At 35.9% G+C, this 25,525-nt stretch overlaps 1 protein-coding gene across 1 annotated transcript in view; it reads right to left on the reverse strand.

The window, feature by feature from the left end:
• Window positions 1-25,525, reverse strand: part of JAKMIP1 (janus kinase and microtubule interacting protein 1) — a 153,321-nt gene that overhangs the window by 63,614 nt on the left and 64,182 nt on the right. Inside the window, exons 3-4 of the mRNA XM_080588974.1 lie at window positions 19,522-19,796; window positions 8,335-8,829 (exon numbers count right to left, since the gene is read on the reverse strand). Coding sequence (XP_080445100.1) covers window positions 8,335-8,829; window positions 19,522-19,650 — 624 coding nt within the window. The 5' untranslated portion in view covers window positions 19,651-19,796. The remainder of the gene's footprint in view (window positions 1-8,334; window positions 8,830-19,521; window positions 19,797-25,525) is intronic.

A 25,525-nucleotide genomic window follows, 5' to 3' on the forward strand; every position in this document is an offset into this window, starting at 1 on the left:
GAAGCCTTGCCAGGTTTGTTATACAAAACAAACAAACAAAAAAGATAGCAGGATAAAGCAAAACAGCCTTATATTATCAGACTATGTATTACGGTTTTTATTTTAACAGTAAGCAGAGTATTTTCCATTAGGAAAATGAAATCCAAAGTGAATTAATCTGGTTTCCCTGTAGGTTGCTCTTCGGACCAAACACATGTTGTGAAAGTAACATTGTCATAGCCAAGATTGTCTGGGAATCCACATGGTCTAAAGAAAAGCAATATTTTTTATTACACCTTGCTATGTGGCAAGGAAAAAAAAAATAAAGCCTTCAGGTAGAGAAGCCCTTCAGCAGATTAAGAAGCCTTTTGCTTAAAAGCTTTTTCCACCTTTCCAAAAGTTTGCTTTTCCCATAAATGTGGTATGTATACATATGTTTGCATATATATATATATAATATGTACACAAATACACTCAGGTATGCTAAGGTCATCACTGAGCTGAAGCTGATAAACCTGGATGGATCAGGTCTCACCTGATGATTCATGACATGATTCCGAGCAAGCAAAAGCCTTTCCACTGCATTCCTCAGCCCCCCGTGGTCCTGGGAACATGGTACAGGACTTGCCACAGCAGGTGCCTACAGGACATTTCTGCATCTGTGGCACAATATAGCTGAGACAAGCAACTGAAAGCTTGTCCCATTGCTTTTGTGTATTGCTCCCTGTACTGCTATTCAAGACCTCTTGGTAAGATACAAAGGGTAGAGACCATCTTTTATTCCATCATATTTAGCATGGTGAAATCCCAATCCATGCATTGGCTCACATGCAAGGTATCACACTGAATCAAATCCCAGAAACTCCTTCCAACTGCTTGTTTTGGCTGCTAATTTGTTCTCAGTTTTAAAAATTGAACTTTTTTTTCTTCCTTTTTTTTTTTTCTACAGCTATACAGTACAACAGGGTCACACATATTCTTTTGCATTCTGCTCTGCATGGATTTTAGAACATTTTAGAAAAGTCACATTTTTCTTTATGCAGTTAAGCATGGCAAAATTCAGTATAAAAAGCGATTCTGTGATCAGAAGGCAAGATGATCAGAGCAGCAAGAGGTTAGAACTCGTTTTCCATTATATGCTTTGAGAAGGGAAGTAGTAGAAATAACTTCAGAAAGAGCATTGAAAAGAAAATAAGGTCATCAACCAGCAGCTGCAGAAGGATATTACTACAGAATCACCTTGGAAGTAACTCTGGTGTTGTTGGTTAAAATTACCGCTTTCTGAAGTATCATTTCTTAATTAATGGGTTTTGTACTGTCATATGTTAGGTGCTGAACACAGCAATTACCTGCATTATATCCGTGAAGAGCTAATGTTTATAGCCTGTGCCAAAATTGCACGGTTTCCTAAGAACAGGTATCTAAGCCTCCTAAAAGCTATGAGAAATGAGCAGAAATAAGTGTTGTAATAATATTTATCAGACATGAAAGAAAACCAAGCAGCCACTGGAAAAAGTATCTCTGTGCCAATTATCCTACACTTCAATAGCTGCAATGAAAGAAAGTCAGAGACCTTTGGGGGAACTTTAGCCTCTCACCAAGTTGAAAGAGAAATTCCCAGGGAATTAAAAGCGAGATCTATCAAGGCAGTCACATACTCAGTTTTCAAAGTGGAAAAAGCCAGCTGCTGCATGGCCAAATGTAAGACCCATCCATATCAAAGTTATCTCCTAGCCAACTGCAGAACAGAATTCTACAGTGTTTTTCTCCAGAAGAACTTGAATTGATCTTTATACTAAATGCTTGACGTTGAAAATAGGGTTATCTTGACAGGAGGACTGCTAGTTAAGTGGAAAAACAGAAAGGAGAGGCTACTCAAATAAATAGTTAGAACTAAATAGAATTAACAACTTTTACATTAATAAAAGGCCAGTAAGATCTAACAGCAATATTCTACACTGAAAGCGCACCTGGAGAGAGGAACCAAAACATTTCTAGGCTGTGCATAGCCTCCTCTACAGCAGACATGGTCACCTATTTATTTAAATGCTTGCTGCTTATCTAGGAACCTCAGGGAAAGAGGGAGAAAAGACGCCATGCATCCAGTGGAGAAGTAAGGGTTATATGCGCAAGTAGTTGGGACTTATTCTTAAATTTCATTCTTGTAATTTTCCTAAACCAATAGTGAATATTTTCCACCATTTTTTTTTTAAGTAAGTAAGTAAATCTAAGGAATATATTAAAAGTTCTGATAAATTATACAAGATACACTATAAAGGCAGACAATTCCAGAACTTTTCGATAGGTTTCCGGTATATTTCTCAAAAGAACCTTGCAGTACTGCAGGTCACTGCAGCCTCTTAACTGTTCATTGAAAGAACTGAAACAAAAGTACTCAAATGGTGGAAAAGTTAGAAAAACTCAGTAATCCAAACTTCATGAGCTTTTTTCCACGTGCCACACCATACATCATTTCTGTGGGTTTTTAATACTGTCTAAAGAGTTGCATGCTTTTTAAACAGACATAAAAGTCTGATTTGTGACCTACCTACAATAATAAAGTCCAAAGAAAATACTATGAATAAACAGAAAATGCTGAGTTTGTATTATAAAGCATTTTCATTAGATCTGTGTGATTCAGGAAAAAAACAAGGCTCTGGTGGAATACTGCCCTGTTAGTTCCTGAGAGGACAAGCATAAATCTTCAGAGGTCTGAAAGCAAGGTATTATTTGCAGTCCTAAAATGCTGAAGGTGGTAGAAGGGTCTTTGCAGGAGATTAGTTCAGCCTTGAAACGTAACTGAAACAGGCTTCTCAAACAGATGGCAAAATCCAGAGAAGCAGCATACAATTTGATAGCAGCAGCTGCGTGCAAAATACATACACATTTAAGTGGGTGATAAGAAGCATGTCACAGCAATCTCTACCCAACCATGCATGACTGCACACACTTACAAGATTCAAAGACACACTTGGAAGATTCAAAACTCAGCTTCCAGTTTCAAAAATTAACTATTTGGAAGAAACAATACTCTTGCTTACACCCACTGCACAAGTGAAGTGAAAAAAGCCATGCCCCATCACTCGAATTTCAAGTCTCAGGGCAGCAGAGGAACAAAAAGTCCCCCTGCCAATAGCCAACTACCAGAATTTTGAGAGAGAAAAAGCCTCTTTATCACTCACACTCCAGGGTGTAACCTAGAGATAGAAATACCAATGCCTTAAAATGGCAAAATCCTAGTAACAGGAATGCGAGAGAAATGTTACAAGGAAATAGTTGCAGCCATTACAAAGGATGTAATTTTGTTTTTTGGTGGAGAGTTAAACTTTTGCTCCTACTGTTTTTCATGTTTTACTGAAAAGAATTGCTGAATCTTGCAAGACAGATTTTTATTTGGACATATAAATTTTACCCCTTAAAAACTGAAGAGAATAATGCATGTTAACTTCCCCATCAACTATCCAGATGAAGAAATGGAACACCAAATTTTGGGAGCTGCTACAATAGAGGAGATGTCTGCCATTCAGAGGGACTTTGACGTGCTGGAGAAATCTCATGGAGTTCACATAAAAGAGATAGAAACTCCTGACCCTTAAATAGTTTAAGCTCTGCAAACGAAAAATATGGAAGCCAGCTGAAGTTGGCAGTTTGGCAGAAGAAAAAGGAAAAAGAAAAAGAAAAAAGAAAAAGAAAAAAAAAAGAAAACAAGAAAAGCCTTTGGTGCTGATACCACTGCAGCTATCTAAATGGGAACATTAGGGTGAACCAGGCAGATCTTCCTCAAAGATGCATGGCAAATGAAATAGCAAAATGAAAAGCATGGCAATCAGTGGTAACAGAAAGAGGAATTCCAACTAGGTCAAAGAAGAAAGAAATTTCACTCCACATGCAATTAAGTATTGGGGCTGCCATAGAGGATGTGGAATCTTCATCTTCAGAGATTTTCAAATTTGTCTGGATCAGGCCGTGAGCAACCTGATCCAACTTTTAAGGTAGCCCTGATTCGAACATGACCTCGGGATAACCTTGAGACAACCCTCACAATCTATTTTTTTCTATGATTTTATGATACTCCAGTTCACTTATGAAATTCTAATGCTAAGAAATACACTAATGCATTATAGGCAGACACACACAGTAAGAGCTGTGCAAGGTTAGAAAACACCAACTTACTAAGGACTAGAGTTGAAATCTGGCCTTTGGTTTTGTTCTGAACTGGAACAATTCTTGCTTTGAATTTAAATCCAAAAAAGTACTTAATCTATTAGGTTGAATTATATTCTTTCAGGTATGGCATTACATATATTTGGGAAACACTAAACTGCAGAAGAGTTCCACGATGGAAGGAGTTTATAATTCATGCAACAATTGGCTGACGGATCAGGCTCAAAGGGTTACAGTAAATGAGGTTACATTGGGCTGGTGGCCAGTACATTGATTTTGTGGATAAGAAAATTGTGTCTATTTTACATTAAAGTGACATAAGTCTTTCAATTCATTTAAATCTGAACTGTTTAGGAATATTCAGGAAGACCATGTGTGCGAAGATTTTAACTATTTATCTATTACTATTTAACTATTTATTATTAATAGAATGATATTTATCTGTAAAGTGGATGAAAGGTTTTGATGTTAAAGAAATTTCCAATAGAGGAAACCTGTTGCATGTCATTTACATGACAAGCTTACTGGAGGCTCAGGAAAAAATGAAAAAATGTACTTTTCAGCATTTATCAGGTATTTTATTAAATTAACTTATACCAGCCCAGACCTCGGAGGGAAACTAGACATACTGCTTACAAGGTTGCTATTAAAACAGAAGTCTGTTGATATAGAGATATTTAGGTATGCACACACTTGCCTCCATTTGAATATATGTTTTGGAACTGCTTATACTGATGTTCAGAGAATAAAAGTGTGCTAGAATGATTCTACATGTTCTTTTTCTTTGAAAAATCTGATCCAGAAAAATAGGCTTTTTCTGCACTTTTCCTTCATGTAGATTATTTTTCAATTTACTATTATTGATTTTATTCCTATTTGCTGTTTTTAATGTTATTTCTATATTTAAGAAATGCCTCAATCTGTGTCATAACGGTTTTTGTTCTACACTGAATACTACTCAGACTCACCTACTTGGAAAATATTGTCTGAAAAAAAAAAAAAAGAAAGAATTGTTATTGCATTCTTCTTCTTCAAGTTGTCCCTTTACTTTTAAAGCCTCTCTGTTTCACTTGTACCTCCATTTTGTTTACTAGTTATTTTTACTTCCAAATTTTACGTATTTTCTTTTGGGAAGAAGGGAAAAAAAAAAAAAAAAAGAAATCATGTCCACAAGCATTCCTTGAATCAATGAAAACATTTATATAACTGTTATATGAAGTCAGTTACAGGAACTGACAAATTCCAATACAATTTCATACTATATCAAGAAAAAGAGTAACATATTCTTTGTAAAGTAGCTGTTTTAATTTCCCTTATTAGGAATTAGAATCTTCCCATTCATCTTGTTTGCACTGAGGCTTATTGGGTATTTTTCACGGCTCAGTTCAGAAGTGTGAAGACATATCTCAAAATCAATGAATGATATTTCTAAAATACTAACATTTGTACAATACAAGCATGGCTGTTAATGCACCCAATATAATTACATCCACATATTCATAGACAATAGATTTTTCTTTTTTCCTTTCTCAATGCTTTTTTTTTTAATTATTTTTTTGACCGCAAGCCAAGAAAAAGCAAGACTTTACTCAAATTAGCCATGGGTATTAAAACCATTGGTAATAGTATTGATTTTTTTCCCAGCCGAAATATTTATTTATTTATTTATATTTATTTATTTATATTAATTTAATAATTATTTATATATGGAATAAATCTGCAAAGCCAATCTGTGATCTAAAACTGTAAAAATAAATCTGCCAAGTCTAACAAGACAATCATACACTGAATCCTGATTTACTCCATCTGATTTTCAATTATGGTATGTCCAGCCCATTTCGGCCATTAATACCAAAGATGCAGATTTCTTAATACTGTCATAAAACAGCACAAACAAAAAGCATGCTAATTGAAGCTCAGTTACAGATCTGTGCTAATACTGCCTGCCACATTCTTGCCATTTCATTTCACAAGGGTAGGATCTAAAATAATAGAGTACCCCAAATCTGCTGCAGATACAGTTGATTTAAAATTGAAGGCAAGCATCCTTTGCACTATTTAAAATGAGGGGGCAGGAGGGAGGGAAATATCCAGATAATCTGACTCAAATCCCACTTACTCTCCCAGTGGAAGATAGCAGCACCTAAAAACTCTGCAGTGTTTTTTTTTCGTTTGTTTATTTGTTTTGCTTTTTACCTTGCCCCAGATTAAAAGAGTGCCCTATACAGAAACAGCTGCCTAAATCATTATGAATTCCTGGAAGAAACACTTTTTTTTTTTTTTCAATAAAAACTCATACAATTTAATGAAAAAATTGAAATTCATAATCTGAAAGGGGTTAAGCCACTACAAGGCAACACCAGACTTCTGATATTTTTTCTGATATTTTTCCCCACCTTAAGGTGGAGAGGGATATGAACACTTCTAGTGAAAGCCCATGAAAACAATGGCAGAATTCCACCAGAGCTGGGAGTAGATAACAGGAGTTATCTACACACGCTTCAAATATAGTCATCTTTTATAGACATAGTTGTACTGGATAATGGAGGAAGAAATGGATTAGCCCAGTAAGGCTCCAATTACTATTCTGAATGATTTGACAGAATTGTTTTGTGCCAGATGAGAAACCCTGAACGCCCTCCTTCATCACTTTCATATCACAGCAGGCTGAAAGGTTCGACTGTTGAAAGAGAAGTGCAGTTCCTTTACAGTACCACTCAAAGACACACTGTAGGTGTGTTTACTGGGGTAATTTATGATGACAAAATCTGGCGTGCATATGTGCCTCACCTCACCATTTCTTGAGCTTCAGAAGACTAAATTTAATATAAACTATTTTCTAGAAAAACACAGGCGACAATGTAGTAAGCGTATCGCCTCCTTAACACTTTTTAAAATTACCTGTGCTTTGTAGTCATGATTTTAAAACTTTAGCTGTATAATATGGAACAAAACATGAAAGAAATTATGCTCACAGCAATATCATGTTGTCAGTCTTTGAAGTGGTCATTATCAAGTGTGTTTATCAAGGAAATGCTACCCCTGAGAGTTGATCAATATCCAATTTATTTAAAGCACAAATATTAACTGCATTAAAAGCTTTAATTGCCCCAGAAAGAAAATCACCACCCATTCGTAGCTTGCCCTCACCATCTTTTTTCCTAAAGAACCAAAGAAATGAGAGGACATATCTGTATAAGCACAAACTGACAAAATATTTTTGGCTTCAGAAAAGAGATGTTTTCTTCCATTTAAAATGCAGACTTTACATATGAAAAATATTTAATATATTTTTTATAATTTTACATTTTATTTGCATAACTATTGTACTGTTAGTTTAGCCAGATTAACTATCAGATCTTGAATATGCATAGAAAGTATCATGGTACCAACAGAAAAGTCCTTTGATGTTCAACTACTTTGTGTATACTGATGTGTATGACCCACGTTATAGATTCTTTACCTTTTACAAAGCTGCAGAACTTGAAATATTTGGGGCACTCGCTGTCAGGAAATTTTGTCTGTTCTTCCATTTTATACAAATAGCATAGTCTGGCCATCTGTGCTGAAGTTCTACAGCTTATGAAACATGACAAAAGCCTGCTGTCCTGTACCCTAATTTTTCTGCCCCTAAAAGGCATCATATAAACCCAGAAATTTAAAAAACCAAAAAGAGCAACAATAGTTAAAATTGAATGAGCAGGACAATGATTCAGAAGGAGAAAACATATTGTCTTGGTTCATCGCAATTGGTTCCCCACATAAAATTATAAAATTGCTCTGAAAATTTAGTTTTGCCATCTCACAAAGGTGTTGTTGAACTGACAAATGATGAATGCCTCACTGTTTTCATCAAAGAGATTTTTGTAAAGAAATACAGCTCAGGCAACTAGGAAAGGGAAAATCAATTTCTTTGATCTGTTGAAAAAATTCACTCTGGAAATTTTTGGTTTACTCACATTTGACTTGATGGGACATAAAACTTTGAATTGGGTTGAGACAGCCATGGAACCAAGGCTCATCTATGCTGTACAGAAGAAAAAGTAGTGGAAGTAGCAGCCTATTGTACCAACCAACACTGATAAAATATGTCACTGCAGAACAGGTTAGATATTTGTTTGTGGGCAGATAAAGAAATATATTAAACACTGCCATAAACTGCTATAAGCATGTACAACTTAATGAACTTACCAGCCTGCGGATATCTCTCTCACATTCACGCTTTATTCTATTAATCTCATCCTGATGGGACTGATAAGCCATGCGCAGATCAGCAGCTTTCATTTTATCTGCCTGCATAATGTTGTTCAAAGCTTCTTCAAGCTGCTTTTTACCAGATTTCAGCTCCAAGATCTCCTGTTGCAACTTCATTCGTTCGCTGTCAAACGCCTTCCGAGCCTCCTCTTTTGCTTCACTTAGCAGTGCTGTCTTCACTTTGTCAGCTGCCCCGTCCCGCAGGACATTGACGGTTGACTGCAAACGCTGAATTTCACCATCTTTGATTTTCACCATTCTTGCTACTTCCTGCTCATGCTGCCGGATCAGTAGCTCTCTGACGCTCTGAAGCTCCTTCATTTTCTCCTCATGGAGCTTAGCTTTCAGTTCAGAAACATAGGCAGTGTGTTTGTGCTGCTCCTGCTCCCTTTCTTGCTTAACCTCTTGGATTTTCTCTCTCAATTTACCCACCTGGAACATCAATATAAAATATTGATTAGCAAGTATCACCACACCTTTAAAAGTCATCAAGGGAGCTTTGTTTTAAACCTTCTTAAGAACTCATCCTGAATATTGAAAAGCAAAGACCGCATACCTGAAATTTCTCTCTTCAGTAAACAGCTAGAGAACTAGAGCTTGGAAAAGGCTATGTTTGTTCCTGTGTGTGCAAAGGAATCTGCTGTGCAGATGTGTTACTGGCAACAAGATCTCAAAGTATTAGGGGATAAAATAACACCAAGCAGCATCCAACCCTGTCCTTATTTCCCTCATCAACCATCCCAGATTACTCTTATCCACAACCCCTCTATTGTGCCCAACATGGTGACAGAAAAAGAAGCAGAGAGAGGTGTTCATATTTACTCTGCAAAGGAAATGCTAGAAAACCTTCTAGAAGGACCATACTTCAAGGATCCTCATAGTGACTTAGATCTTTACATACACTCAATTATTTTATTCCCACAACATCCTTCTGTAGCTAAGAAGCCCTACCACTGTGTTACAGATGGGATCCCCAGCCAGGCATAGATTGATTTATCTAATTTACGCACACACACTGTCTTTGGGATTTGATTCCCAAATTTCTACACCTGAATCCACTACTTGACCTAAGATACTTCCCGCTAATAAGATGAGGAGGATAGGAGGATCTTACCTTGAAGCAACAGAAAGAAAAAACTGTATTAAAAGGTGGATTATTATTAGTAGAAACATGGGGGAGGAAGTAAGTAGAGGGAAAATAAAATGAAATTGATTTTGTATTTCTTAATTTCTTAGCCACTTTAATGGGAAAGTCCTTACTGGATAAACCAAATGAATTGTTCTGAAAAAAAAACAAGTCTACTCAAAGGGTTTCAGATTGGACACCCCAAAACTGAGGTATTTAGAGTCCCAGACATCTCAGAAAATGTAGGCCAGTGACTCTAAGGGCTGGGGAGGAGGTCTTATAGCCCATTATAGTAATACCTACTGTGATGAAACCTCATTATAAGATGATGCTCAGCAGGCTGTACATGAAGCAATGCTTTTTCCAGGTGGGATTCGACATTAATATAGAAGGGGAGGGGAAAAAAAAAAAAAAAAAGAGAGAAAGGCTTGCTTCTCTATTGTAATATACCAGAAAGGGTATAATGTATCCAATCACACATAATATCAGTAATAATATCAGCATCTTCCTACAACCCCTATAGGAGTGTCAGCCAAAATATGAGCTCTACACATGATCTGCTACTATTAAGGGAAGTCAGAGAGAAGCAGAGATTTCAAACATTTGTGTTTTAACCTTGGGTGGCAATATAAATATATAAAACACGTAGTGCTTCATGGTAAAATGAGGTTACTGAGCAGCTGGATGTTAGTCACTGCCGCAGTATTCCTAGACTGCTTGCATCTCTGCTATGCACAGCTGGGATCTGTAGTCACACAATTCATTTCATTTATGCTAAACTAAGGTAAAGTTGCAACTTGCCTCAGATTTTAGTGCAATATGTAGGGGAGACCTCTATTAATATTCAGAGTAACATTTACTATTAAGGCATAATTAATACAATTTATTTCTTCACAGGTCTACATTCTGCAGTCATAGAATCACCGAATACCCTGAGTTGGAAGGGACCCAAGATCATGAAGTCTGACTCCTGGCTACACACAGAGCCACCCCAAAATCAGACCCTATGTCTGACAGCATTGTCCAAACGCTTCTTGAACTCCAGCAGGATTGGTGCTATGGGGAGCCTGTCCCAGTGCCCGACCACCCTCTGGGTGATGAACCTCTTCCTAACACCCAGCTTGACTCTCCCCTGTCCCAGCTCCATGCCGTGCCCTCCGGTCCTGTCGCTGTCCCCAGAGAGCAGAGCTCAGCGCCTGCCCCTCCGCTCCCCTCATAAGGGAGCTGCAGGCCTCCATGAGGCCTCCCCTTGCCCTGCTCTGCTCTGGGCTGAACAAACCAAGGGACCTCAGCTGCTCCTCATACGTCTTTCCCTCTAGACCATTCACCACCTTTGTAGCCCTCCTTTGGACACTCTCTAATAGTTTTAAGTCCTTCTTATGCTGTGGTGCCCCAAACTGCTCACAGTACTCATGGTGAGGCCGCACCAGTGCAGAGTAGAGTGGGACAATCCCTTCCCTTGACTGGCTAGCAATGTCGTGCCTGATGCACCCGAAGATATGGTTGGCCCTCCTGGCCTCTCTATCCTTGATGGAGTCAGCTGCTCCTCCCAATTTAGTGTCATCCACAAACTTACTCAGTATACCTTAACATCCTACATCCAAGTCATTTATGAAACCATTGAGGAGACTGGCTCTAAAATGGAGCCCTGTGGAACCCCACTAGTGAATCCCACCAGCCTGATATAACTCTATTTACTATAACCTTTTGAGTCCAACGAAAAGCAAAGGGTTAAAATATAAGCAGTAATACCACTTCAGGCAGCATTTAGAAGGCTTCATTATTTTTGTTTATTGGAGCAGGATAGGGAGGGAAGGTATCTGCATTTTCATGAAAGCAATCTCCTAGATCCACTGTGGACTAAACACCAGCTGGGACAGCACTATAATTATAGATGTGGAAAAGGTAACAGTTCTGAATCAGGCACCATCAGACCTGGATATTATTGCACAGGTACTGTTATCCTGTTACTAGATGATTCAGATAATATTTCTTTATGAAAAAAAAAATAAAATCAACCCCAAATGGTAAATCTGGCTACTGGAAATCATCTTCTTTAGACACCCATACTTTATTTTATTTTATAACATCCAGTTCCAATCCTATGGTCGATAACACTGATTTTCAGTGCTTGCATTAGGGTACCCAATTCCATATAAGACAAAGCTAAGCCTATTTACTATCACAAGTGGATGAATTTATAGACAAATTTGCAAACGAACCAACACTCACAGTGACTTAAATATATTAGTTATTTCCCTACTGATATGTAAAGAAAATTGCAATGAAACTGAGAAATGAAACCCACAAATAATTACGCAGGAAAGCAAATTGTATAATGGCAATTATAAACAAGGTTAGTACTTCTCCAGAACTACAGTAATTTAAAATTAGTCATACTGTACATTAAGTATGCAACTAAAAGGCAGTTTCCAATCTAACACGTTATTGATTGTTACTTCCTAAAAACATTTTAATATATGAAAAATGGATTCCAAAATTTTGGAGTACTGGTTTACACAAAAGGGTATGCTTGCTCAGTGGTTTTCATCTTTCTCTGAATGCATGCCAATATCTATATGGATTGTTGCTGTCTGTGACAATACATATTAAACCACTCAAAGTAGCTGAATATCATCACGTATCATCCAGTCATTTCACTTACAAAGTTTTAGCAAGAGCAATGTAAACAAAAAGAATAACAGTCCTTCTAAAACCACTGGATTTTACATGGCATCTGAAATGCATATCACTCTTCATGACCCAGTAAAACAGATGCATCCTAATTTTCAGGGTTTTTAAAAAGTCCTTTCTTGTTATTGCTTCTTATCAGAGAAGATAGAGAGATCTATCTGTTAGATCTTCCCTGAAAGCCATGAACTCTCTGTCCTTCTCTCCTTCTGTCCCCCTCTCCCTCACAATATGCAGATCTCTACACTTCTTGCTTCCAGATCAACCAATGGAATGAAAATAGTAAAATGGCATTTTCCCATATGCCTTACTCTCAGTTTCAAAATGAACTTAAACGCAATTTGTCTTTCTTTAATTTCCAGCATTCCTTTTTTTTTTATTATTATTTTTTTAAATGAGAAAGCTGTTCTGTTAACAGGAACAATATCAAGCATAACCAAGAAATGAAGCCAATAAGCAAACAAATTCATGTAGGCTTTCAGGGCACCACTGAGAGTGTCTGGCTCCATCTTTACTCCCCTATCAGCTATTTATGCAATTTTATAGTCCTTCTAAGACTTCTCCATCTCAACAGTCCCAACTTTCACAGCCTTTCCCTGTATGTCACGTGCTCCAAGCCATCCATCATTTTCATGATCCTTTACTGGATTTGCTCCAGCACGTCCATGGCCCTTCTACTGGGGATCCCAGCACTGGTCCCAGCTCTCAAGACATGGCCCCACCAGTTCTGAGTATAGAGGGAAGCATCACCTCCCTTGACCTCCTGGCAACACTCTTCCTAAGGCAGACCAGGATGCAGGTGATCTTTGCTGCAAGGGCACATTGTTGGCTCCTGTTCAAATACATTTTTGCATCACTGCAAACACACACTGAGCAGATTCATACACACTAGTTTAACTCTACAGGGATTCTACCATCACCAGAAAAATTCCTCAAAACATTTTTACATTTAAAACAAGGGTCACATAGTCTGATACAAACTGATATTTGAAAAAGCATTCAGCAGCATTTCATTCTGTTTCTCTTAAATATTTGCCTTGAATTTACCTTTTGGGTTAAAGTTAGAGATCAAATAACTGTAGGTAAAAGGACAAGAAATAAAAAAGTTGACAAATTATCCTACTGTGTGACTAAATATGGCTTCACTGAATTGCAGCAATATCTACAGCAACATCTTAAAAACTTTCTTCTCTGCAACGGAATACAGTAATCCAAATGTGTCATTTTGGAAAGTGTGTAGGGAAGAAAACATTTTTAGTATGGATCTCATTTCCAGTGACATGATGAGACAAAACAAAACAAATCAACCAAACAAACAAAAAAAACAAAACACACAAAACCACAAAAGAACAAAACCAGTAAAATAAGAACTCTTTTTGGTACATCCGGGTACATATAAATCCAGTGGTAACCAATGCACCTCAAACCTGCTCCAGCCAAGATCATCTGAAGAATCTTAACAATATTTAATAGAAATACTTTGTTCTGGGCCTGATCTTGAATAATCCTGAGTATCTGCAAACTGCTCTGAACCATCAGCTCTCCACAATGCAGGTAACACAAGCTTTCATTGCTCCAAATTCAGAGCCAAGGCTATCTACTCTAAAGTAAATTGGAAAAACATAGCATTAACAGGTTGTAACCAGACATGTCAAGTGAATTTGCCATATGCTTCTGAAATTCTACATTTGGTAAGTACATCGTGCACAATTCTCTTTTTTCTCCTTCTTTTCTGCTTTTCGAGGTAGCAAAGAACATCTTCCTCTACATATATACCTTCCATTCTGCAGCAGGCTAGAGAAGGAGACTATTGTTGCCTTCATAGCAATCTTCCTACACCACCACAAGGGTCAAGGTGCATAACCAAGCATCTGAACATCAATGAGCTGTTGTTACGTCACTTGAAAAGCTCTTCAGAAAAAGTTTTTGCATCCACATCAGCCACATTGAAACTGTAGATGTCACCATCCGCTGAATGAGCTTTGCCTGTCTGGTCTTTTCCAAGGGGGCTAGTTATAACCTACAAAAGGCTGCTATTGAAACTGGAGAGGGATCAGCTTTGCAGTCTCTGCATAATACCCACTCACATCAGGAATGCACTTGGAGGTGTGGTGGGAGAGTCTAGAAGATTCATTGAGGACACCTATTTGGAACAACTTTAATATGTCTATTCCAGTACGGGGTCCAAGGATAAGGAGGAGAAATGCTAAGCAACCCCAAAAGCTGTGTCTCTGTGAGGCACTCCACACAATACCACACAGGGAATCTTAGCAGAATCATCAGCTGCAATCACCATCCCCTCCAACACAAACTCACACTTTGGTCTTTGTATCAGAGCCTACTCAGACAACCTTGGGCACTGGGTCACTTACAACCGCTGGATCCCTGAAGCTCCTTCTTGGAAGTGACATGGCATTCCAATGAATCTCAGAGTAAGAGAAAATGACTTGGCAACAAGCTAGTTTCAGAATGAGATGATGAAAATACTCAGCGTGGGAAGTTCATAACTACCTAAAGTTGTTTGTGTGTCACAGGATAAAGTATCTACCAACTGGATTGCAAGAATTCTGTGTTAAATTAAATTTAAAACAATTTTGGGGAATAAAAACAAGCTAAAAACATGTATTTTGGGGGATTTTATAATTTTTCTGTGGCATATTAAGCTTGTAATGTAGATCCCTGAAACTTAAGCAAGATAGTGAAAGACTACTAGAGAATTCACAGGCCTGATTCAGTCTCTTTATTGGAGGTGACAGATTGTCACATCAGTCCACAGCCTAGGAACTCTTTTGGCTTCTTTCCTGATTGCACCATTGCATCACACTTTCACAAAGTAACAGCTTTTATCACTTCCAGTTATATAAGATATATAAGATACATATCTAAGTTATCTGTCTGCCCAAATACCACTTTTTCTTTCCACCTGCCTCTACTGCTTCTTTCTTACTCATTGTTTTTCTCCATAGCAAAAAACCTGTTGTTTTCACTCTTTATTCTGTCCACCTTTGCAATCATCCAGTTCTACCATATTTGTTTTCAGCAGTAACTCTTTAAAAGAAATTAATATATATATATCCATCTTACATTTCTATTGCAATCTTTCTTGACTCAAGATTTTCCACTTCCAATAATCTTTTAACCTAAACTCTCAAGATTATGTGACAATATCATAGAAAATGTGTTTCTACTCATATCTGAGGATATTTTCCTGTTCTGTATTGGTGGAATCCTCTAGAAACTTCTGAAGGCTGCAGTAACTGTCCTCTTAATCCAAATCAAAATAGCTTACATATATAATTTGACAGATACATTAATTACATAGGCCCCAATAGAGTTTTAAATAGAATTTTCCTGTGGATCACATTGTAACATCTGACTTTTTTAAGGATGCCTTGCACCGCATTTTCTGTCAACGTCTTCCAACACGACAGTATCATAATCATAATTATCATACTTTCTTGTTGATTCTTCCAATTTAAGTATAATCATTGTTTAATATCTGTCTATCGATGTCTTACTCTGCTCTAATATGTGTTTTACCGGGACTAGAAATTACATTATCATGTCTAGCGTATTCACTCCTTTACTAATTTTGAACTCTAATAGAAGTAACACTGTCACATTTATTCCTAATAACTTTCTGTTACTTACTATGTTTGACAGTTGCTCCAGATTTTCTCATTTTAGTGGTTTTGTTAAATATTATGAATTTGACTTTATACATCAAGAATACAGAGCTGAGTTTAAATGCCCTTCAACTTTAATTGGAAAAACCTTTACACATTGTTTTACCAATACATCATCCATTTCCCTGCCCCAAGACGATTGCCTATTATAACCCCCTACTACCTCCTTGTTGTTCATGAGGCTCTTTACAGTTCAGTAAGTTATCTGCTTATTTGTTTTTCCATACATAGAAGATGGTAGTAACATTCATGTATGTACGTTCAGTTTGTCTGGATTCTCAAATTAACAGCTGTATGAATTCTTCCATACGTACTAACCATAACTCTTTCCTATGTTACTTTTTTAATCCCCAGAACACACAGCTGTTTTGCCAGAATTATATGCCACTGCTTTTTTTTTTTTTTTAATTTCACATACCGAAAATAGAGTTTTCAGAACTTACATTAAATCTCTGTTACACAGAGATTCAGTATCTGACACCAAAGCTGAAAAAAAAAAAAAAAAGCTAAGAAATCTGGGGAAAAGCATAAAGACTTGCAAAAACAAGCTGTGAAATTGCAAGGTAGCACAGAGACAACTGGGTTGAAATGTCTCATTTATTCTAGCTCTGTAGCCTGTGGGACATAAACTGTATTAGGAAAGGTAACGAATTCTGGTGGGGCTAATTCATTTAATTTAATTCTCCTAAACTATTTTCTCCCTCATGTATATGTGTATATTAATGATTTATCTGAGGAGAAACCTTCTAATTGATGAGAGACATCACAAATGGAAATTAGACTTAACATATTTCCGCGTGCAGAATACTGTTTTGTGATCTCAACTCTATAAAATGTACAGTGAAATGCAGAACACTGATATTTAAAGACAATATCATAATTCAGTGAAGATGGAACGGCAGTGACAGCAGCACTGTAACACTTTGTTTTCAGGAAAAAATGAAGTGTTCGAAGACTATCTTCTAATGTTTGCTAACCATCTCAGTAGGAATATATACTTGATAATATTCTTTTCTAAACGTTCATGGATCTCAGGATAGGCACTTAACCACTGAGCTGATTCACATTTTCCTGAGTCTGGCTATCAACATGATGCTTATTCACTGCATCTCCTTGTGCTTACTGCACAGGACTTTAAGGTTCAGATAGAGTGAGTCCTGTCTCCATTCATATTGAAGTAACTACAATTTTTGTACAATCCAGCTGCTCTTATGCCAGATGACCAAAACACCAACAGCAAGAGCCACAGCAGTGCATATTCAGAGAACTGCAAACACATCACTTTTAGATCAGGCATTGTATAAACATGAAGGGGAACAGTTTTACAGGAGAAATTTCTTGGACAGGCTCAACAATAAATGAAACAAAAATGAATTGGGAAAACATTCACAAAGTCTTCGATGTCTCTTGGATAAAATTCCCCGTCCCACCAAAAAAAAACACACAACAACAAAAACAAAAACAACCAACACCAGTACTTTGCACACAGAAATATATTACAACTAATTTCCATTTGTGATGTCTCTCATCAATTAGAAGGTTCCTTCTCAGATAATTCATTAATAAATGCATATACACGAGGGAGAAAATAGTTTAGGAGAATAAAATTAAATGAATTAGCCCCACAAGAGTTTGTTACCTTTCCTAATACAGTTTATATCCCACAGGCCACAGAAATGTCTTTTTCACAGCTTTAATACATTCCCTCTTACTCATTCCCCTCAATAAAGCCATTTAATTTATTTAGAATCCTCTAGGCACAGTGTTTTTACTACTCTGATACTAAGCTGTAATTCCTGTTGGTTTTGTTACTTATTTTTAAGTTGCAGTCTAAAGAAGTAAAATCTCTGTAGCTATAATTCAATCATCTCGTCAGTCAGGCCTTCACCATCTTACACAGCCAACACGTACACAGATAGCAGGCTGTTGCCCTGATGCTGAGAAAGAAGCTTTATGGCCTCAATTCCAGTCAAATGATTTACAACAAACATCACAGCAAAAATGCAGAAGAAGTTGAAGATAGCACTTCCCCCCTCCTCCCAGAAATGCATCCATGCAGCAGAGCTTACTATGGAGCGTACCGTACATTCAGTATACAGTACGCGTATATATAAGAACCTCAATACTCGAAAATGTAAAATTCTCAAACTGTAAAAAGATGAACGAGTAACCAAACTAAAGAAACTGTTGCCAGAATGGATATAAGTAAATAAGCAGACCAGTTTTAGAAGAAGAATGGTAGTGTTTTGAAAGTGTCTTAAAGCTATCCTTCAATCTTCATTGAATCAGAGTTAAACTTGACACTATTAAAGTATCAAACTTTGAAGTATACCAGGACTAAACTCTTTGTAGTATTTGTGTAGTCTTCAGTGTGAACACTCAAGATTAATTCATTATTCTGTCCTATGTATAAGATAACTTTATAATTTTTGTGCTCTTTCTAAGGTAATTAAAAGGAGATAAAATTCACATTCTGCATTTCTACATAAAAAGTGATACAGAACAAAATAACTAAACAAAAGAAATGACTAGCCAAATGTACCAGCTCTTTCAATTCTCTTCCCAAACAGAAGCAGATAATAAATAAATTAAAAAAGACACTGATACAATACAATATATGAGTTTATAAATTCAATTTTAGAGGTCTTCAGCCACTGGTAAATTTCCTGTAGTGATGTTTTAAGAAGCAGAAGGAGTTTGCCCCGCTCTTGTACTATAGTTTATTAACATCATATGAAAGAAGAGTAGAAGTTGTTAGATGAAGAAGCTAATACCAACATAACTGGATTTTCTGTTCACTCATCACTACTGGTGACCCGTAAGAGACAGGAAGAAAGGATGAGACAGACAGAAGTTCATCGCCTCTGCAGTCTAAAAGGCAATCAAAGCAACAGTAGGAAACAAGCAAATATAAAATAACATCAGAATTCTCAAATTTCCATTGTGTAAAGTGTATCATCCTAAGACCTTTTGCTTTAGTCTGTGCAGCAGAAAAAAAAAATCTAAGTTACCAGAAATTTCCATTTTCCAAATAAATTTAGTTTCTCTGATATATACTGAATCTTTTACTTTCAGCCAAGAACTAAGGCTTTATTGTTTATTTTTTCCTCTCTGAGAAATAAATTCTGAAGATTCTATTCACAGGTTTACTTGTTTGTTTTATGAAAAAATAAAATGAAATAAAATAAGAAAGATAGCACCATTCAAAGCTGAGTATCACATAAGGCTGTTAAAGAATCTTGAACATACTGGAATATTACTTTTCAGGTGTTCCAAAGATGTTCTGAATTTTACACTGATATAAAGAAGCAAGTACAGAACAAAGCTATTTTGTATAAAGTGAACACATTTTTAGTGCGTACTTGTTCTACTGGTAAATCCTTGATACCCTTAGAAATATAATATCACCAAGCAAAAACAGATAAATTGATCTCCACATGGATTCATCTCCAGGACTGTATATTGCAAACTCAAATGCACTAATTGTGATTAATTAACTTAGAAATAACCTTATTGGCTTACCATATTTTAAAATGCTACAGAGACACATAAAAGTAAATATAAAAATAAATAAAAAGTAAATATTAAGTTTTATAAACATCACAAACCATATACACGTACCTTGCTTTTTTCTTGCTGAAATTCTATCTGGATGTTGGTTAGTTTAGTTCGTAGCTCCTCATTAGCAGCTTGCAGTGTTTCAGTATCCATGTCGGACTTCTCTCCCTTGGAACGACTTTTCTTTGACATAATTATTTTTGAAGTTTCAAATAAAATTTTTGCTCCACACTGAGCTACCAGCTAGTGCCTTCTGCTTTTAGCATTTAAGCGTCATGCAGTGTTCAATAAAATCTTTCACATAAATCTCAGCCATTGTGGGTGCTGTCCCTCATGTCCTGGAAGAAACAAAGTAGTAGGAACAGAATTAGACTACATCACTGAGCAGAATCAAGCATCAGACTTGACATCCTGTATTAAAAAACACTGAACTATATACCTGGTAGTATACACTGGCATAGTGTACTAGACTTAGAAAGCAATAGATGAGAAACGAAGTTATATAATATTTCATCATCTTATCTAAAACCATATACATTCCCATCCTATGCTCACAGAAATAAAAGTTTTTGATGACTATAGCATATAAATATAAATCATATCTTATTCGGGACCCAATTTGAACCACATACAGGATTATCAAGAGGCACTGAGACAGTCGTAAATTAACTGAACCTGTGTTTCAGCAGGAATAGTCTATTTCCTCTAGTAAGAAGTACCCACTTTTCACATTAGTTTATCAGTTACACTGCATTACTCAAAATTACCGAGGAGTCTCACAACATCGGAATATATGGAAAAAGTATTACAAAGCTAGACAAACATTTTAAAAGACTTAAATGTGCGTGCTTGTGTGTATAAACTGCATACATTCAGGGTTGATAGTTTGAAATAACCTAATAAAAACATTAAAGTGGTAGTTTATTTTTATTCCCTAGCCTGCATCTAAGCTTAAAAAGTATTAAATTATTTAAATCAGCTTTATATTCAAGGAGAATATCAGCAACAAAGAACTCTAATTTCAATACTTAGGAAATCCCATGGTTAGTTTGCTTCATGGGTAGTTATAAAAACTTAATCTTTCCCCCCAACCCTACCCCAGCACTGCTCTAAGAAGAATTCGGTGCTCCACAGGAACAAACTGAGCAACAAGTGCTGTCAATGTTAACTAGTTTCCAAAACCACATCCCCTGCTCATTTTAAATATCCACATAATTTTCATCATTAAATTCCTGACAAGGCAGAGACATTCCTACCTCAACACTGAATTACATTCATGGAGTGTTATATTTCCAAGAAAATTGCTACCAGTTTGCTTTCAAACAATAAATTACTCTTTTCCACTTACAACTACCTGAGAGTTATTTTAGAGATTGTACTATAACAAAAATCATGTGCGTTCTTTAGTGCATACATTTTAAAGGGTTAAGAATTCATATGCATACCAACACTCCGTTTGGTGGATTCAACTAAATACTTAAGTTTTATTCTCATTTTTAAAGACTGGTAAACAAAAACTGAGGAGTTAAATATCTTGGTCAAATGACTGGTCAAGTCAGGTGAAAAGGGAACAGAACTCAGGAGGCCACCTCTCTAGTTTGACAATATTTAATGATTCTACGATTTCCACTGAGTTCTGTTATCTGTTAAAAACAGTTGATAAAAGACCAACTATACCAATTATTTTCTAATGTAACAAGTGAAAACAGTGTTCTGCTTTGTACTATTAGATGACTTCCCTTCCAAACTTAATAATCAATTTATCATACACAATAAAACTTAATCTGTTCCTTAAATCCTTATATCAAGCATTTAGAATACATAATTAATGAAAAATGGGGAATTGAATTAAACTTTAATTTTATTTATATATCAAAATTACCTTAAATACAAATAAAAATTTGTAGTACTGTTATTTTACATGTAATTGGTAAATCAAGAATAATATAATAGTAATATTCTTATAGTAACTTGAAACAAGAACTCTTCAGTGCATAGAAGAAACTTGAGGAAGTATTGTTCTTGATAAAGGAATTTCATGTTATTAATCTTTGTAGTTTCTATTATGCTAACTAAAGACTTTTTAGTCAATATATTTCATCCAAAATCCTTAACTTTATGGAAAATTGGACTTCAAAATCAGTTTCTAGTGCTATTTCCTTGGCCAATTTGTAAAAAAAAATCTAAGATAGAATAGATGTGCAATCCAGTATCTAATAATCATTAACCATTCAGAATGGTGGAAGGAGAAATGAATGGTTCCTTATCTCAAAAGCTATCTGGGTTACTCAGATACTATCCAGGAATTATTTCTGCAGTCCTTATTAAAACAAAATTCTTAATGCAGCCAGATTATATATTCCTTAGTTCAGTAGATCATTAATTTAGTTAAGGAAACCGAAAGTGTCCCTTGCTGGTTTGGCTTCAGGAATTTTAACCTCATTAGATCCTTCCATCTGCCCCCATCTCAGTTACAGTTTGACATAAAGAATATTTAAATGATAGAACAAGAATGTGAGGTAACTTTGCTTGATGTGGATAAAACTGACATCCAGAGAACAGAAAAAGAGGTTTGAAATTACCAAGTACATCTTGTTCAGTAACGGTAAGCTCCCCTGATTGTACCATGCTCCCAAGCATATCACGAAGGTGCTATACTGTCCAACATGAGCATCTAAACTTATACTTCTGCACCTTAATGGGTGGTCTCTCCATGAAGTTTTGATGGTGTATAATTCTCAAGGACTTCGAATTTCATATTCTATCACAATTCACCATCACTCAAACCCTTTAACAAACCAGGTCCTATGACAAGATATCAGAATAATCCTCTTGTCTACCTTTGAAAATTTGGGGGTCTAAATATAATAAGTATTATTTACAGCTGTTCAAATTACATTTAGCACTAATGTTAGCCTTAAAACTAAAGTTCAGCACTACTCTTTGAAGTATCCTTGAGCACTTAAAATGGAAATCTCAAGAGATTGCTATTAATTTTTTTGTGTAACTCATAAGAGTTAAAAAGTGTACCTATTAAGTGAAATAAAAACTTTGCTCCAGGATCTGAAGAAAATCACCTACATCTCTGGTAAGCTTTGAAGGAAAACAAAACAAAACAAAAAACAACCTGTGGTGCTGGGCACAGAAATATTTCCATTTTTACTCTCCTTTACATTCATCTTCCAGCCTATCTATTTCAAAAGCAGAAACTATGGAATCACAATGCCTCTCTTAACACTGACAAAGGCACCAAGTCCAGCTATACAAGGGTTGCAGCAGAAGAGGATGCATCTTGGCTCCCGAATGTTTGGGACCAGTGAGTGGGACCAGGATTCTGTGCTATTTGACTACTATTGTGCTTACTGTTTGCATGACTCTAAGGACAGAAAATATTAAACTTGTAAACACAGCAAGAAAAAGGAAGGAAGAAATACTCTACTCTGATAAAATTTGTATTTTACTGACTCAGAAGCTTTATATAACAACATACTTATTAACTCACAATACATCCACAACAGTCCTTCAATCACTGTATGAATACAAATAACCACTTCCAGCGCTGTTGAGTTCTACACACTTATTGCAAATCTTAAGAACTTTTGAATATATGCTATCATTTCTAGAGGAGAGGGATTGAGAGAGAGAGGGAGAGAGAGAGAGAAGACTAATGGCCTCTAAGTCAAAAGTCACCTATTCAACAGTCTCTGGAACATACCAAATGTCTCGCTTTACTTGATAGGTAAAGGGAACTTGTAATTCAAAATAAAGAACAGCAAAAGAAATAAACTTGATTAGATTTGAATCAACTGTTCAACAGTTTGGGGGACTAGTACATGAAAGGCAATATTTCACAAGTGAAACAAGTACGTGAACCAATATTTCACATGGTTAAGAAATTATGACTTTATTTCTGTTATATTTGTCATCCCAAACTCAGCATTCTAGCCTTGATTCAATCGGGAACAATGTTATTCAGATTGAATAAGATTTCTGGAAGGTGAACTTGTTAATGAGTCATCTCAGCTGAAGCATAAAGCAAAAGCACAGATAGACAAAAAATGCTTGGAGGAGAAAATAGTTTGTGTCAGTTAAAAAGGTATCTCCCTACATACCGCATGGAATCAGTTGCTCTTTCATCTTATGTGAAAGAAAATTGCTGGGTTGTGAGTACAGTTTCATTTTAGACTAGGAGTTTTCATTCAGAGAAAGATTTCATCTTTCAAATGCAACACAAAAACCAACAGTGCTAAAATCCGTAGTAAATGAAAGAGTTTTACTGAATTTTAGGAAAAAAAAAAATCTTGCACGTCTCCACCAAACAAACAAACAAACAAACAAAAAAAGATAGACACATCCAGGCAAGCAGTTTTCTGAAGAAATGATACATAATGATAAATAAACTGAAGACTAATTATTCTTACCTGAAGCTTCCTGAAAAAACAATACCATTTCATTGTTCTTGCATAAGAGATTAAACTGTCAGCCTTCAGCAACATAACTTATAAAAAGAGGACATCTAGGACTAAGACATAAATAGACATCTGCAAATGTGTATACAAGCACATAGTATTAAACGTCCAAGTTCATATTATCAAGGACATCAGTTAACCTAATCATAAATACTTCTTAGACTACACATATTTTTACTTTGAGAACAACAACATCGTCCTCTCCTTCAGATCTGACATGCATTTTCTTTTTATCTGACATACAAGCAAGACGAATGGAGAAACAGAGGACAATAACAATTACTACATATAATAAACCTTACTGCTGAAATTTTCATGTTGATTCCACTTTAAAAACAAAACAAAACACCATATCACACCTTCTGGCTAGGGCTCTTACACAACAGATACATTCCTCAGTTCATCTATTTCTACACTGTCATTGCCCATATTTGCCATCTCTGTCTAACCAATAGCATAGCTCTGGTTTCTCTTCTCCCCAAGAAATATTTTAGAAAGATTCACTCAGCATTTGTCTGCACAACTATCTTCATTTTCTGTATGATTACATATTGCTTTTAACCTTCTATTTCCAATTTTAATTTCTTCCGAAAACTCAGATTTTTAAGTTGCAAAAATCTTTGCAAGAAACAGAAAGAACTGCAACCCTTAAAGCTCTCAAGGATGCCTGAATACTGAACTTTGCCATACTCACCATTTCAACAAATCTATGTTTGTAACATTTTAGCTGTGGGAAAACATTTCTGTAAAATCATTGAATATTTATATATTCATTGAATATATATATATTTATATATATATAAAAAAATACATTTCCACAGACTAAAACTGCTCACTTAAATATATTATTTTTGTAAGGATACTTAGTTACCTTCCAGAAGTTCCCAGAAGGCCAAGAGTAATTCATGAAACTGTGTATAAAATACATATATAAATACATTAAAAAATAAATTTAAAAAATAATAAATAGAAGCTTCTTCATCTAGACATTTTGCCTCCATTCAGATTAAGGTGGTTTTTTGTTTTTTTTTTTTCATTTTAATTCATCCTTTCTTTTACAATATTACAAAGCCCTACTGTGGCCTAACCACAATCTTTATTATGCTTGTGAACATGAGATGAGACATAAGTACCTCATCAGTACAGCAAAATTCTGAATGTTCAAGAAGTTTAAAATAAAATTTATTACCCTTGCACCTGATAAAAATAAACTCAGTGGACACAGGTACAATACGGTATCTTCAGAGGTGCTAGTTCATCTATATTAGAATTTTAAAAATGTGATAATCAGCCAATGGCTGTATGGGAAAAGGGACATTCATAGCTGTCAATGCCCAAGGCATATTTCCCACAAGGTTCAGATGACCTACATTTCCTGCTTCAGTTCTCAGTTGTATGTAATAAAACATTGAATGGATAAAAGCAAAAGCATCTCTAGAGGATGAAAAAGAATATTTTTCCAAGCCAAGCAATATAAATCAAAATTATCAGGATGATTTTTTAAGTATATTGTCGACTAGTAATATTTTAGATACCCATTTGTCAGCTACCTAAGAAATCTATTTCTGTAACAGTAGAGCTTTCAAGGATTACTTTAA

This window comes from Anser brachyrhynchus (genome assembly GCF_964034855.1).
Source record: "Anser brachyrhynchus genome assembly, chromosome: 4".
Classification (NCBI taxonomy): Eukaryota; Metazoa; Chordata; class Aves; order Anseriformes; family Anatidae; genus Anser; species Anser brachyrhynchus.